This window comes from Coregonus lavaretus (assembly GCF_964263955.1).
Source record: "Coregonus lavaretus genome assembly, chromosome: 14".
Taxonomy (NCBI): Eukaryota; Metazoa; Chordata; class Actinopteri; order Salmoniformes; family Salmonidae; genus Coregonus; species Coregonus lavaretus.
In genome coordinates, this window is record NC_140001.1 from 34,113,812 (window position 1) to 34,131,179 (window position 17,368).

At 44.1% G+C, this 17,368-nt stretch overlaps 1 protein-coding gene across 1 annotated transcript in view; it reads left to right on the forward strand.

Annotated features, from left to right (window-relative positions):
- The window catches only part of LOC311141752 (splicing regulator ARVCF-like), a 135,798-nt gene that overhangs the window by 77,625 nt on the left and 40,805 nt on the right, over positions 1 to 17,368 (forward strand). Inside the window, exon 5 of the mRNA XM_084177189.1 lies at positions 8,974 to 9,157. Within this exon, the coding sequence (XP_084033315.1) occupies positions 8,974 to 9,157 (184 nt within the window). The remainder of the gene's footprint in view (positions 1 to 8,973; positions 9,158 to 17,368) is intronic.

Below are 17,368 nucleotides of genomic sequence, written 5' to 3' on the forward strand. Positions count from 1 at the left end.
GTGTACATTTTATATTTACATTTTAGTCATTTAGCAGACGCTCTTATCCAGAGCGACTTACAGTTAGTGAGTGCATACATTTTCATACTGCCCCCCCGTGTACTCTCTGTGTAGGGCCAAATAGCATTATAGTTTGCTCTGTTTTTTTGTAAATTCTTTCCAATATGTGAAGTAATTATCTTTTTGTTTTCTCATAATTTGGTTGGTTCTAATTATGTTGCTGTCCTGGGGCTCTGTGGGGTCTGTTTGTTTGTGAACAGATCCCCAGGACCAGCTTGCTTAGGGGGCTCTTCTCCAGGTTCATTTCTCTTTAGGTGATGGCTTTGTTATGGAATTGTTATGGTATGTCGAATTTTATGTTCCTTTTGATGGCATAGAAGGCCCTTCTTGCCTTGTCTCTCAGATCGTTCACAGCTTTGTGGAAGTTACCTGTGGCTCTGATGTTTAGGCCGTGGTATGTATAGTTTTATGTGTGCTCTAGGGCAACGGTGTCTAGATGGAATTTGTATTCGTGGTCCTGGCAACTGGACCTTTTTTGCAACACCATTATTTTTTTATTTTTGAGATTTACTGTCAGGGCCCAGGTCTGACAGAATCTGTGCAGAATATCTAGGTGCTGCTGTAGGTCCTCCTTGGTTGGGGACAGAAGCACCAGATCATCAGCAAACAGTAGACATTTGACTTCAGATTCTAGTAGGGTGAGGCCGGGTGCTGCAGACTGTTCTAGTGCCCTCGCCAATTCGTTGATATATACAGTACCAGTCAAAAGTTTGGACACACCTACTCATTCCAGGGTTTTTCTTTATTTTTTACTATTTTCTACATTGTAGAATAATAGTGAAGACATCAAAACTATGAAATAACACATATGGATCATGTAGTAACCAAAAAAGTGTTTAACAAATCAAAATATATTTTATATTTGAGATTCTTCAAAGTAGCCACCCTTTGCCTTGATGACAGCTTTGCACACTCTTGGCATTCTCTCAACCAGCTTCATGAGGTAGTCGTCACCTGAATGCATCTCAATTAACAGGTGTGCCTTGTTAAAAGTTAATTTGTGGAATTTCTTTCCTTAATGTGTTTGAGCCAATCAGTTGTGTTGTGACAAGGTAGGGGTGGTATACAGAAGATAGCCCTATTTGGTAAAATACCAAGTCCATATTATGGAAAGAACAGCTCAAATAAGCAAAGAGAAACGACAGTCCATCATTACTTTATTTTATCATTTCATTTAGGATACCATCAACCCCACAGGCCTTTTTGGGTTGGAGGGTTTGTATTTTTTCCTGTAGTTCATTCAATGTAATTGGAGAATCCAGTGGGTTCTGGTAGTCTTTAATAGTTGATTCTAAGATTTGTATTTGATCATGTATATGTTTTTGCTGTTTGTTCTTTGTTATAGAGCCAAAAATATTGGAGAAGTGGTTAATGCATACATCTCCATTTTGGAAAGATAACTCTTTGTGTTGTTTGTTTAGAGTTTTCCAATTTTCCCAGAAGTGGTTAGATTCTATGGATTCTTCAATTACATAGAGCTGATTTCTGATGTGCTGTTCCTTCTTTTTCCATAGCGTATTTCTGTGTTGTTTTAGTGATTCACCATAGTGTAGGCGTAGGCTCAGGTTTTCTGGGTCTCTGTTTTTGGTTGGATATGTTTCTAAAAAATTTTTAGTAGGTTTTTGCATTCTTCAAACCACTTGTCATTGCTGTTAATTTTCTTAGGTTGTCTGCTTGAAATATTTAGATTTGATAGGGAAGCTGAGAGGTCAAATATACTGTTTAGGTTTACTACTTCCAAGTTTACACCTTCACTATTACAGTGAAACATTTTGTCCAGGAAATTGTCTAGAAGGGATTGTAGCTCAATTGATAGAGCATGGCGCTTGCAACGCCAGGGTTGTGGGTTCGTTTCCCACGGGGGGCCAGTATGAAAATGTATGCACTCACTAACTGTAAGTCGCTCTGGATAAGAGCGTCTGCTAAATGACTAAAATGTAAATGTTAAATTTGTTGTTGCCAAAATTTTTTGGGGTAGATTTCCACACTACTTTCCTTCCATCTATAGCATTACTTAATATTATTCAGTTCTCTCTCCCTCTCTCTCCCCCACCCCCCAGGGGCTGAGTAGTGGATGTGCTGCACCTGTTTGCGTGCGTTTTTGTATAGGAGTGTGTGTGCATGTCAATGCATTTGTACACGTGTGTTAGTGTGTGTACGTGGCATGACTCATAGTCTGGTGGTGTTAGTGTCAGTGCATCAGCATACCTCTCCAGAATGCAGAGAAAAGGCTGTTGTGTTGTGGTCCAGGTACAGTGGTGTGAAAAAGTGTTTGCCCCCTTCCTGATTTGTTTGCATGTTTGTCACACTTACATGTTTCAGATCATCAAACCATTTTTAATATTAGTCAAAGATAACACAAGTAAACACAAAATGCAGTTTTGAAGGTTGTTATTATTAAGGGAAAACAAAATCCAAACCTACATGGCCCTGTGTGAAAAAGTGTTTGCCCCCCCTGTTATAACACAACTCAACTGTGGTTTATCACACCTGAGTTCAATTCCTCTAGCCACACCCAGGCCTGATTACTGCCTCACCTGTTCTCAATCAGGGAATCACTTAAATAGGACCTGCCTGACAAAGTGAAGTAGACCAAAAGATCCTCAAAAGACATCATGCCGAGATCCAAAGAAATTCAGGAACAAATGAGAAAGAAAGTAATTGAGATCCATCAGTCTGGAAAAGGTTATAAAGCCATTTCTAAAGCTTTGGGACTCCAGCAAACCACAGAGAGCCATTATCCACAAATGGCGAAAATTACCCCAAGAGCGCAGCGAAGACTCATCCAAGAGGTCACAAAAGACCCCACAACAACATCCAAAGAGCTGCAGGCCTCACTTGCCTCAGTTAAGGTCAGTGTTCATGACTCCGCCATAAGAATGAGACTGGGCAAAAATGGCCTGCATGGCAGAGTTCCAAGACGAAAACCACTGCTGAGCAAAAATAACATTAAGGCTCGTCTCATTTTTGCCAGAAAACATATTGATGATCCCCAAGACCTTTGGAAAAATACTCTGACGAGACAAAAGTTGGAACTTTTTGGAAGGTGTGTGTGTCCCATTTACATCTGGCGTAAAAGTAACACCGCATTTCAGAAAAAGAACATCATACCAACAGTAAAATATGGTGGTGGTAGTGTGATGGTCTGGGCCTGTTTTGCTGCTTCAGGACCTGGAAGACTTGCTGTGATAAATGGAACCATGAATTCTGCTGTCTACCAAAAAATCCTGAAGGAGAATGTCCGGCCATCTGTTCGTGACCTCAAGCTGAAGCGAACTTGGGTTCTGCAGCAGGACAATGATCCAAAACACACCAGCAAGTCCACCTCTGAATGGCTGAAGAAAAACAAAATGAACTTTGGAGTGGCCTAGTCAAAGTCCTGACCTGAATCCTATGGAGATGCTGTGGCATGACCTTAAAAAGGCAGTTCATGCTCGAAAACCCTCCAAAGTGGCTGAATTACAACAATTCTGCAAAGATGAGTGGGCCAAATTTCTTCCACAGTGCTGTAAAAGACTCATTGCAAGTTATCGCAAACGCTTGATTGCAGTTGTTGCTGCTAAGGGTGGCCCAACCAGTTATTAGGTTGTAGGGGGCAATCACTTTTTCACACAGGGCCATGTGGGTTTGGATTTTGTTTTCCCTTAATAATAACAACCTTCATTTCAAAACTGCATTTTGTGTTTACTTGTGTTATCTTTGACTAATATTTAAATTTGTTTGATCTGAAACATTTAAGTGTGACAAACATGCAAACAAATAAGAAATCAGGAAGGGGGCAAACACTTTCACACCACTGTAGGTAGGGCCAGGGGAGTGAATGGGGAGAAGGCGGTAACAGGGGAAAGACAGGGCCAGCATTCACAATGCCACATGAAAGGACCAACCACTGACTGCTCTATAAATGATTCAGCTGCAGTCCTCCTGCTTCCCAATGCAGCACTTAATGGAAATAAACTACCACCACCACCATCCATTCGAGATCTAGATTTATTCTATATAAGCCCCCTGTGTGGTACGATGGAGAGAGAGGAGAGCGTGAGGGCTCAGGCGGAGACTTGGAGTGGCACTTGAGTTGAGTTCACTTTGTGGCCCAGGAAATGGTACTGCTCTTTTTGAAGTTGGTGAGGAAAGAGAGGTGTGTGTGTGTTGGCCCCTGCTGCCTGGCCCAGGGTTGCTTACACAGTTAGGGGTCTGGTGCGCACACACACACACACACACACACACACACACACTTCTGTGGATTGGTGCTGCTCGTGGCCTGGCCACCCTACTGAGATCTAGGCAGGGGCCAGCTGTTTATCTGCTATCAGCATACAAATGCACACTCAATAGACACATCCATACACACTCATACACGCAGGCATATGAGCAGACACGTGGCCCCCTGCCTGTTACCGGCTATTCTACATATTTACATGACCTAGCTCCTACTGTAACGCCCCTTCTTCATCCCCTCCACTACCAACCACCCATCTCCCATCCCCCCAACACACACACAGTAGTAGCTATAGTACCATAACTCCCCTTCCAGCTGCCGTGGCCACCTCCTCCACTCTCCTGGACTCTGTCATCTCTGCTCAGCAATTAGCCTGTGATGCATGTGACAGCAGTAGGAGAGTAACAGCCCAGCCCCGCTGCATGGCTAATATGTATGTTAGTCCCAAATCACCCCTCTCGCTCTCGCTTTCGCTCGCTCGCTCGCTCACTCACTATTGAATAGCAGGAGGAAGGGTGAGGTGTAATGGGCAGCTCTAAGTGAATGGGCCTGTTAGAGCAGCATGTCGGCAGTAGCCAGCACCCAGGAAATTGAATTAGCCGCCCTGGGAGGGAGGAAAGCCCTGGTCCATCTCCCCCTGGCCTCTCCCTGGCCTGGCCTGCCTCTGCTTGGCTTTCATTACCATCCATTAGCTTGGGATTTTATTACAGAGGTGGAGGGAGGAGTGTCTGAGGGGGAGATGGTGAGAATGGGGGCGTGCTCAGTCCTCGATGAGAATGGGGGCGTGCTCAGTCCTCTTTTTTTTCCTGTAGTCCACAATCATCTCCTTTGTCTTGGTCACGTTGAGGGAGAGGTTGTTGTCCTGGCACCACACGGCCAGATCTCTGACCTCCTCCCTATAGGCTGTCTCATCGTTGTCGGTGATCAGGCCTACCACTGTTGTGTCGTCGGCAAACTTAATGATGGTGTTGGAGTCGTGCCTGGCCATGCAGTCACGGGTGAACAGAGAGTACAGGAGGGGACTGAGCACGCACCCCTGAGGGGCCCCCGTGTTGAGGATCACGCACCCCTGAGGGGCCCCCGTGATCCTCAACACGGGGGCCCCTCAGGGGTGCGTGCTCAGTCCCCTCCTGTACTCTCTGTTCACCCGTGACTGCATGGCCAGGCACGACTCCAACACCATCATTAAGTTTGCCGACGACACAACAGTGGTAGGCCTGATCACCGACAACGATGAGACAGCCTATAGGGAGGAGGTCAGAGATCTGGCCGTGTGGTGCCAGGACAACAACCTCTCCCTCAACGTGACCAAGACAAAGGAGATGATTGTGGACTACAGGAAAAAAAAGAGGACTGAGCACGCCCCCATTCTCATCGACGGGGCTGTAGTGGAACAGGTTGAGAGCTTCAAGTTCCTTGGTGTCCACATCACCAACGAACTATCATGGTCCAAACACACCAAGACAGTCGTGAAGAGGGCACGACAAAGCCTATTCCCCCTCAGGAGACTAAAAAGATTTGGCATGGGTCCTCAGATCCTCAAAAAATTCTACAGCTGCACCATCGAGAGCATCCTGACTGGTTGCATCACCGCCTGGTATGGCAACTGCTTGGCCTCTGACCGCAAGGCACTACAGAGGGTAGTGCGTACGGCCCAGTACATCACTGGGGCAAAGCTCCCTGCCATCCAGGACCTCTATACCAGGCGGTGTCAGAGGAAGGCCCTCAAAATTGTCAAAGACTCCAGCCACCCTAGTCATAGACTGTTCTCTCTGCTACCGCACGGCAAGCGGTACCGGAGTGCCAAGTCTAGGTCCAAAAGACTTCTCAACAGCTTCTACCCCCAAGCCATAAGACTCCTGAACAGCTAATCATGGCTACCCGGACTATTTGCACTGCCCCCCCACCCCATCCTTTTTACGCTGCTGCTACTCTGTTAAGTATTTATGCATAGTCACTTTAACTCTACCCACATGTACATATTACCTCAACTAGCCGGTGCCCCCGCACATTGACTATGCAACGGTACCCCCCTGTATATATAGCCTCCCTACTGTCACTTTATTTTACTGTATATATAGCCTCCCTACTGTCACTTTATTTTACTTCTGCTCTTTTTTTCTCAACACTTTTTTGTTGATGTTTTATTCTTACTTTTTTGTTTAAAATAAATGCACTGTTGGTTAAGGGCTGTAAGTAAGCATTTCACTGTAATGTCTGCACCTGTTGTATTCGGCGCATGTGACCAATAAAATCTGATTTGATTTGATGAGACTTCAGGTTCTTAAGGGGAAACAGGGAAAGAAAGTGAAGAAACTGGACACTTTAGAATTGGCACTGTGTTGGAGGTACAGACCCACATGAAGTGACGTGAAAGAGAGGGAGACTGTCACTCCCCCTAGTCGGAGCCCGAGAGTTATTTAAGATACTCTTCAAAGAGGTAGGGTTTCAGATGTTTTCGGAAGATGGGCAGGGACTCCGCTGTCCTGCCTTTAGGGGGAAGCTTGTTCCACCATTGGGGTGCCAGGACAGAGAATAGCTTTGACTGGGCTGAGCAGGAGCTGCCCTCCCGTAGGGGTCGGAGGGCCAAGGGACCAGAGGTGGCGGAACGGAGTGCTCGGGTTGGGATGTAGGGCTTGAGTATTGGGGCAGTTCCCCTTGCTCCTTCATAGGCAAGCACCAGGGTCTTGAAGATGATGCGAGCTTAGACTGGAAGCCAGTAGAGTGTGCAGAGGAGCGGAGTGACAAGGGAGAACTTGGGAAGGCTGAACAACAGGTGGGCTGCGTCATTCTGGGGTTTGATGATACAAGCGGGGAGCCCAGCCAACAGAATTGCAGTAGTCTAGACTGGAGACAAGTGCTTGGATTAGGATCTGTGCCGCTTCCTGTGTGAGGAAAGGTCGTACTCTACAGATGTTGTAGAGCCTGAACCTGCAGGAGCGTGTTACTGCTTTGATGTTTGCAGAGAACGACAGGGTGTTGTCCATTGTCATGCCAAGGTTCTTTGAACTCTGGGAGGGGGACACTGCGGAGTTGTCAACTGTGATGGCGAGGTCTTGGAGCGGGCAGGCCTTCCCCAGAGGAAGAGGAGCTCCGTTTTGTCTAGCTTGAGGTGGTGGGTGGATATCCAAGCTGAGATGTCTGCCAGGCATGCAGAGATGCGTGTCGCCACCTGGATGTCAGAAGAGGGAAGAAGAAGATCAGTAGTGTCATCTGCATAGCAATGATTGGAGAGACCATGTGAGGATATGATAGAGCCGAGTTAAGGAAAAAAGAGGAGAGGGCCTAGAACCGAACCCTTTTAAAAGGAGGGTGGTGCTTGAAATCATTGTTCCTCCTCTGTTAACCATGGTTACCTGCAAGGAAACACGTGCCGTCTTCATTGCTTTGCACAAAAAGGGCTTCACAGGCAAGGATATTGCTGCTAGTAAGATTGCACCTAAATCAACCATTTATCGGATCATCAAGAACTTCAAGGAGAGAGGTTCAATTGTTGTGAAGAAGGCTTCAGGGCGCCCAAGAAACTCCAGCAAGCGCCAGGACCGTCTCCTAAAGTTGATTCAGCTGAGGGATCAGGGCACCACCAGTGCAGAGCTTGCTCAGGAATGGCAGCAGGCAGGTGTGAGTGCATCTGCACGCACAGTGAGGCGAAGACATTTGGAGGATGGCCTGGTGTCAAGAAGGGCAGCAAAGAAGCAACTTCTCTCCAGGAAAAACATCAGGGACAGACTGATATTCTGCAAAGGGTACAGGGATTGGACTGCTGAGGACTGGGGCTTCTCATCCAAGGGAGTGGGCTCACTCACAAATGTTCCTAAGAACACAGCCATGAATAAAGAATGGTACCAACACATCCTCCGAGAGCAACTTCTCCCAACCATCCAAGAACAGTTTGGTGACGATCAATGGCTTTTCCAGCATGATGGAGCACCTTGCCATAAGGCAAAAGTGATAACTAAGTGGCTCGGGGAACAAAACATCTACATTTTGGGTCCATGGCCAGGAAACTCCCCAGACCTTAATCCCATTGAGAACTTGTGGTCAATCCTCAAGAGGCGGGTGGACAAACAAAAAACCACAAATTCTGACAAACTCCAAGCATTGATTATGCAAGAATGGGCTGCCATGAGTCAGGATGTGGCCCAGAAGTTAATTGACAGCATGCCAAGGCGGATTGCAGAGGTCTTGAAAAAAAGGGTCAACACTGCAAATATTGACTCTTTGCATAAACTTAATGTAATTGTCAATAAAAGCCTTTGACACTTATGAAATGCTTGTAATTATACTTCAGTATACCATAGTAACATCTGACAAAAATGCTTCATAACACTGAAGCAGCGACCTTTGTGAAGACCAATACTTGTGTCTTTCTCAAAACGTTTGACCACGACTGTATTTCTAAACCTGTTCTCACCGTGTGTGTGTGTGTGTGTGTCTGCTTCCCATTCCTCCCTCTCTCTGAGATTACAGGATGCACATGCTCAGTGATTTAATTATGCTCAGTGTGAGACACAGCTATCTCTCTCCTCACTGTGTGAGAGAAAACAGTGTTCCTGCTGTGTTTTGTATGTTACTAGTAAATTGTTTCATTTTGCATGAATGACTGTTCCCTCAGATGTGAAAGGAATCAATGAATTACAGTTTTTCCTTTCTCTATCTATTTCTCTCCCTCACTCCCTTCCTCCTCGCCATAGGGACCCTGTGGAACCTGTCTTCCTATGAGCCTCTGAAGATGGTGATTATAAACCACGGGCTGCAGACTATGACCAATGAGGTCATCATCCCCCACTCAGGCTGGGAGCACGAGCCCAACGAGGACTCCAAGCCCCGTGACGCAGAGTGGACCACCGTCTTCAAGAACACCTCTGGATGTCTGAGGTAATAGCTTGCTTGAGGCCTACTACACACACTCCTCTTAAAGGTACTTCCACCATAGGAAAAAGTGAAGCAGATCAAAGATGGTTAATGTGACACAGCAGCAGGCCCATGGTACAATGCATATGGACCTGCCATGCCACCACGCTCACGCCAGCACTTCAACTATATAGGCTATTCTCTGAATGAGAAAGGGAGCTAAAATACCTTTTCAACCAGCGTATCTGATAATGGAAGGGTAACGATCAGTGGTCTCTGCTGCTGTGGCTATTAGCAGTGCTATTAACAGACCCCTCTACAGACAGAACCAGAGACCTTAGAGGTCGTACTAGCAACCTGATGCTTAATTAGTACTTCCATGGCCACAAGGGCTTATCGCAATGGTTACAACTCCCGATACGACATTAGCCATTTTAAATCCGCATCACCTTCTCCCTGAGCTAAAGTGTTGTGAGAGGATGGGGGGGGTTGGGTCGATTGGGACTGGAATAAATTAGTGTAGATTTAAAACAATCAGATGACTGGTTGGTGAGGAAGCCTGGTTTTCCTCTCTCACTTGATTCACAGCACAGCATCTTCTAGTAGATAGCAACATTCTCCTCAATGTATTGCAGCTGTGGATTATTGTCTCCATAGGGTATGGCTTAAACCTTCTCTCAAAGGGGAACACATTATCGAACTGTTAGTTAATCTGGAGGAAATAGTTAGCGAGTCCAATCTCTAGCTACTGTCACTCAAGACTACTGCCCCTCTCTATTCAGCTGTCTTACTGACTGACCTTGGTCGATCTTGTAGTGAAAGTGTTCAAAGAGGAAGCCAGATGCTGAGCCTGAGGTGGTGGTGTATAGGCACAGATAATGACTACTGTGTGTCTACCCCCCCCCCCCCCGACACACACACACACACTGGAGATACATCTATAGTAAGTGTGGTTGTCTGAGTTAAGACAACAGTCCTTCAGGAGATAATGTTTCTAATAAAGATGTAGAAGCTTCAATGTCTTTTTGTATTGGCCGTTATACAGTACCAGTCCAAAGTTTGGACACGCCTACTCATTCAAGGGTTTTTCTACATTGTAGAATAATAGTGAAGACATCAAAACTATGAAATAACACATACATGACATATGTAAATATGGAATCATGTAGTAACAAAAAGTGTTAAATGAAAATAGATTTTTGATTCTTCAAAGTAGCCACCCTTTGCCTTGATGACAGCTTTGCACACTCTTGGCATTCTCTCAACCAGCTTCACGAGTAATGCTTTTCCAACAGTCTTGAAGGAGTTCCCACATATGCTGAGCACTTGTTGGCTGCTTTTCCTTCACTCTGCAATCCAACTCATCCCAAACCATCTCAATTGGGTTGAGGTCGGGTGATTGTGGAGGCCAGGTCATCTGATGCAGCACTCCATCACTCTCCTGCTTGGTCAAATAGCCCTTACACAACCTGGAGGTGTGTTGGGTCATTGTCCTGTTGAAAAGCAAATGATAGTCCCACTTAGCGCAAACCAGATGGGATGACGTATTGCTGCAGAATGCAGTGGTAGCCATGCTGGTTAAGTGTGCCTTGAATTGTAAATAAATCACTGACAGTGTCACCAGCAAAGCACAATCACACGTCCTCCATGCTTCACGGTGGGAACCAAACATGCAGAGATCATCCGTTCACCTACTCTGCGTCTCACAAAGACACAGCGGTTGGACCCAAAAATCTCACATTTGGACTCATCAGACCAAAGGACAGATTCCACCGGTCTAATGTCCATTGCTCGTGTTTCTTGGCCCAAGCAAGTCTCTTCTTCTTATTGGTGTCCTTTAGTAGTGGTTTCTTTGCAGCAATTCGACCATGAAGGCCTGATTCACGCAGTCTCCTCTGAACTGTTGATGTCTGTTACTTGAACTCTGTGAAGCATTTATTTGGGCTGCAATCTGAGGTGCAGTTAACTAATGAACTTATCCTCTGCAGCAGAGGTAACTCTGGGTCTTCCTTTACTGTAACGGTCCTCATGAGAGCCAGTTTCATCATAGCGCTTGATGGTTTTTGCGACTGCACTTAAAGAAACTTTAAAAGTTCCGGATTGACCTTCATGTCTTAAAGTAATGATGGACTGTCGTTTCTTTTTGCTTATTTGAGCTGTTCTTGCCATAATATGGACTTGGTCTTTTACCTAGTAGGGCTATCTTCTGTATACCACCCCAACCATGTCACAACACAACTGATTGGCTCAAACGCATTAAGGAAAGAAATTCCACAAATTAACTTTTAACAAGGCACACCTGTTAATTGAAATGCATTCTAGGTGACTACCTCTTGAAGCTGGTTGAGAGAATGCCAAGAGTGTGCAAAGCTGTCATCAAGGCAAAGGGTGGCTACTTCGAAGAATCTAAAATCTAAAATATATGTTTATTTGTTTAACACTTTTTTGGTTAACACATATGTTATTTCATAGTTTTGATGTCTTCACTATTATTCTACAATGTAGAAAATAGTTAAAACTTTTGGCTGTGACTCTCTACTAGTGTCCATTTTGCCTGTTTGACTTTGTTTTAAAGCGTGTGAGGTTAATGTTGGAGACTCGCTAGTAGTTCTTCCCCCTTTCTCCTGTTGTGACTTGGACCTTGTGTTATGGCAGTACGCCACCCTACAGAAGCACAACAGAGAGGTGTGTGTTATCCCCTGTCCCAGCTGTGTGCGGCCTGCATCCGGCCCAGCGACAGCCAATCCGACCCACAGTCCCTAATCCACTTTAGCTCAGCTCAGCAGTCACTGCGGTCTGTTGATCAGGATCCAACCCAACGCTATCTTCCAATCCCACCACCCTCCAACCCCCTGCTGTTTTGGTCCAATGTAACACATTCCAGATTAACATTCTTGTGTTTGGTTCTCTCTCTCTCTCTCTCTCTCTCTCTCTCTCTCTCTCTCTCTCTCTCTCTCTCTCTCTCTCTCTCTCTCTCTCTCTCTCACTCACTCACTCACTCACTCACTCACTCACTCACTCACTCACTCACTCACTCACTCACTCACTCACTCACTCACTCACTCACTCACTCACTCACTCACTTGATATCAGGGTGTATTTTATTTTGCTTGGTGACCTGGGTAAGGAAGTAGAGGGAGTGTGAGAGTTTGATCCGGCTGGCTGTCTTTAGATTACACCACTCCCTCCCTAGAGAAGCTACCGCCTCCTCCTGCCCCATTTCACTTTAATCAATGTAATCAAGTTTTCCACTCATCTGGCCAGAAGCACAGTACAGTGGCTGCATCCCAAATGGTACCCTATTCCCCAAAGGACCCATAGGGCTCTGGCCAAAAGTTGTGCACTATATAGGGAATAGGGTGCCATTTTGGACGCAGCCTATGTCAGGGGTTCTGACAGGATGAGGGGTATAGTAGTAGAGGTGACTGCTGCTGAGTCAGGTCAGATATAGGTGGATGTGGATGCCCTCTGGTGAAGTTGGCAGCTGATTGCTCCTGCCCATGGGTGTGTGCGCATGTGTCTCTGTGTGTGTGAGAGTTCACTGTGTGTCTCTTACCCATCCCCCAGGGTCATACAGGGCACCTCGCACTAGCCACGTATTACATCTCTCTATCCCCAGGTCGCTCTCTCCCTCTCCCTCTCCGTCTCCCCCTCTCTCTACGTTACCTGCTGCCGAGTGCATCTCCATGGCAACTGAAACCAACGACACTCTCTGTTGCCTAGTAAGCTGGCCAGAGGCAGATTTGAGATCTGCTGATGTATGGGAGATTGTGTTTACTCATGCCTTGACAGAGCAGCACGCTTGCGGCTTAGGTCACTATAACCGCTGCCGCTTTTTGGTATTATGTTTCCTTCTGGAAGGTTGAGGGTGTCCATATTCCTGCCCTGTCAAATAAGGTGTGTGAGTGAGTGAGTGAAAAGTAAGACATTTAGCATATACAAGGAGTACCGGTACCGAGTCAATATGCAGGGGTACACGGTAGTTGAGATAATATGTACATGTAAGTAGGGGTAAAAGTGACTAGGCAATCATGAAGATAAGGACAATGAAACTTATTTCATTTAACTGTTGAAATCGAGGAAGGAATGAAGCAACAATAGAGAGAGAAAGAGGTAAGCTATTACGCACGTCTCACAACATTAGGGGAAATATTATGAAAGGTATAGGCCTATGCGTCAGCCTACTAATTTATACAAATGTAAAATAGGCCCTATCAAATTCTCTAGCCTATAATTGTAACTTTATATGCCATGTCCTATACCAGCAGCGCATGTTCTCTCCCCGCTTCATGGTTTGAACAAGGTGGGTAATTCCTGTCCATATAATACAATACAGTACAGTAATGCAGTCCACACACAAAAAGATTAGCTTACTGGAGCTTGTTTAATTTATTTACCTAAGAGAGCATAGCTACATCTATGGGTTTTATGTTTTTGTGTCGTGCGTAATGTGCAGTAGCCTATAGGCTATGTATTTTTTAAACATTTTATTTTATTTACCTTTATTACTTTCCAACCCCACCACCCCTTCCCTAATTATAGTAAACTATTGAAAATTGAATATTTTTTTCTCATATAATTTCAAAAACTGTAGGCAAGACCATAAGCAAATAGGTCAACTGGGATAATACTAAAGAGTTAATCAGGGTGATTTTTCCACAAATTGACAGGTATTTACCTTTCTATGGTAGCAAGATCTTATCTATTTTTGCTAACTTTCTATTAAAATGTATTGGAGTGAGATCATTTATTTCATTTGGGATATGTATTCTGAGTATATCCACATCACCATCAGACCATTTTATTGGTAAACTACATGGTAATGTCAAAATTGTATTTTTTAGTGATCCAATACGTAATATAGTACATTTATCATAATTTGGTTGTAATCCAGAGAGGTTAGAAAATGTATCTAGATCCTCTATGAGGCTGTGGAGGGATTCAAGTTGTAGATTTAAAAGAAAACATGAATCATCAGCGTACAATGACACCTTTGTTTTTAAGCCCTGGATTTCTAATCCCTTGATATTATTGTTGGATCTGATTTTAATGGCTAACATCTCGATGGCCATAATAAATAGATATGCCGATAGTGGACAACCTTGTTTCACTCCTCTTGACAGTTTGAAACTTTCAGAGAAATAGCCATTATTTACTATTTTACACCTAGGGTTACTATACATGATTTTAACCCAATTTATAAGAGATTCTCCAAAATTGAAATGCTCCAGGCATTTATATATAAACCCCAGTCGTACTTTATCAAATGCCTTTTCGAAGTCTGCTATGAATAGCAGGCCTGGTTTCCCAGATTTTTCATAGTATTCTATTGTTTCCAGTACTTGCCTTATATTATCTCCAATGTTTCGTCCATGTAAAAAACCTGTCTGATTAGAATGAATAATGTTCGACAATACCTTTTTTAATTCTATGCCTCCAATTTTTTAAATGGACTGGATCCTTATATTTTCCACTTGTATCCTGTTTCAGTAATAATGAAATCAGACCTTCTTGAGTGTCTGATAATCTACCATTTACATAGGAGTAGTTAAACATGCTAATAACGGTCCTCTGAGTATATCAAAAAAGGTTTGGTATACAGTGGGGGGAAAAAAGTATTTAGTCAGCCACCAATTGTGCAAGTTCTCCCACTTAAAAAGATGAGAGAGGCCTATAATTTTCATCATAGGTATACGTCAACTATGAGAGATTCTTTTTCCAGAAAATCACATTGTAGGATTATTAATGAATTTATTTGCAAATTATGGTGGAAAATAAGTATTTGGTCAATAACAAAAGTTTCTCAATACTTTGTTATATACCCTTTGTTGGCAATGACACAGGTCAAACGTTTTCTGTAAGTCTTCACAAGGTTTTCACACACTGTTGCTGGTATTTTGGCCCATTCCTCCATGCAGATCTCCTCTAGAGCAGTGATGTTTTGGGGCTGTCGCTGGGCAACACGGACTTTCAACTCCCTCCAAAGATGTTCTATGGGGTTGAGATCTGGAGACTGGCTAGGCCACTCCAGGACCTTGAAATGCTTCTTACGAAGCCACTCCTTCACCTTCAATGCCCTTGCTGATGGAAGGAGGTTTTCACTCAAAATCTCACGATACATGGCCCCATTCATTCATTCTTTCCTTTACACGGATCAGTCGTCCTGGTCCCTTTGCAGAAAAACAGCCCCAAAGCATGATGCTTAAGCAGGGGGACACGTCTGGCACTGCAGGATTTGAGTCCCTGGCGGCGTAGTGTGTTACTGATGGTAGACTTTGTTACTTTGGTCCCAGCTCTCTGCAGGTCATTCACTAGGTCCCCCCGTGTGGTTCTGGGATTTTTGCTCACCGTTCTTGTGATCATTTTGACCCCACGGGGTGAGATCTTGCATGGAGCCCCAGATCGAGGGAGATTATCAGTGGTCTTGTATGTCTTCCATTTCCTAATAATTGCTGTTTTCGAGATGAGTACTGAATTGCATGGCCTCGAAAGGTGTCCCATACAATAAAGGGATTTGCTGTACCTATGTTATGTCGGAAAAAATCAGTTATAAATTCCTCTGTCCTAGTTAAAAACAAGTTATCATCAAATAGGCTTTGATTACATTTCCAATATCCCCGCCCACTTGGAAATTCAGTAAGAGTAATGTATATGCCAATTATATGATGGTCCGACCACATTCTGTCCCCTGTCAACACTTTTTAAACTTTTGGTGCCAACGAGAAAGACATAAGAAAGAAGTCAAGACGACTAGCTTGATTGAGTCTCCGCCATGTATATCTCACTAGATCAGGATATTTAAGCCTCCATATATCTACTAGTTCTAATGAATCCATGACATTCACAATTTCCTTAAGCGCATGAGGGTGATTGTTTATAGTGTGATTTCCTTTACGGTCCATTGAGCTATTTAAAACGGTATTATAATCTCCTACCATAATAATAGAGTCTTGAATTGCTTGCAGGGTTGATAATTTATTATATATATTGTCAAAGAAGTGTGGATCATCATTATTTGGGCCGTAAATGTTAATGAGCCATATCTGTTTATGGTTCAATAACATATTTAAAATAATCCATATACCTTGCGTATCACAGGCTATGTATTGGTTAATGGCACAATGTCTTTAATGTAGGACTCATAAATGTCTCATGTATGGCTCATCAGGCTCAGGTAGCATCAGGTTTGAATTTTAATGCCGATCTAATCTTTAATCAAATCCAGACATATTTATATGCTTTACAATGATACTTCCGGTTTGACAGACAATACCGGGTTACCTGGGAGAACAGTAATTTTATTCTCGGGATGGAACATTTGAAAATATTCAACCCTAGTTGAACAGTCCTTACCACGGGTGCTTCCTGTTTTAGTTTCTGCCTATACAGTGGGGAAAAAAAGTATTTAGTCAGCCACCAATTGTGCAAGTTCTCCCACTTAAAAAGATGAGAGAGGCCTGTAATTTTCATCATAGGTACACGTCAACTATGACAGACAAATTGAGAAGAAAAAAATCCAGAAAATCACATTGTAGGATTTTTATGAATTTATTTGCAAATTATGGTGGAAAATAAGTATTTGGTCACCTACAAACAAGCAAGATTTCTGGCTCTCACAGTCCTGTAACTTCTTCTTTAAGAGGGTCCTCTGTCCTCCACTCGTTACCTGTATTAATGGCACCTGTTTGAACTTGTTATCAGTATAAAAGACACCTGTCCACAACCTCAAACAGTCACACTCCAAACTCCACTATGGCCAAGACCAAAGAGCTGTCAAAGGACACCAGAAACAAAATTGTAGACCTGCACCAGGCTGGGAAGACTGAATCTGCAATAGGTAAGCAGCTTGGTTTGAAGAAATCAACTGTGGGAGCAATTATTAGGAAATGGAAGACATACAAGACCACTGATAATCTCCCTCGATCTGGGGCTCCACGCAAGATCTCACCCTGTGGGGTCAAAATGATCACAAGAACGGTGAGCAAAAATCCCAGAACCACACGGGGGGACCTAGTGAATGACCTGCAGAGAGCTGGGACCAAAGTAACAAAGTCTACCATCAGTAACACACTACGCCGCCAGGGACTCAAATCCTGCAGTGCCAGATGTGTCCCCCTGCTTAAGCCAGTACATGTCCAGGCCCGTCTGAAGTTTGCTAGAGTGCATTTGGATGATCCAGAAGAGGATTGGGAGAATGTCTTATGGTCAGATGAAACCAAAATATAACTTTTTGGT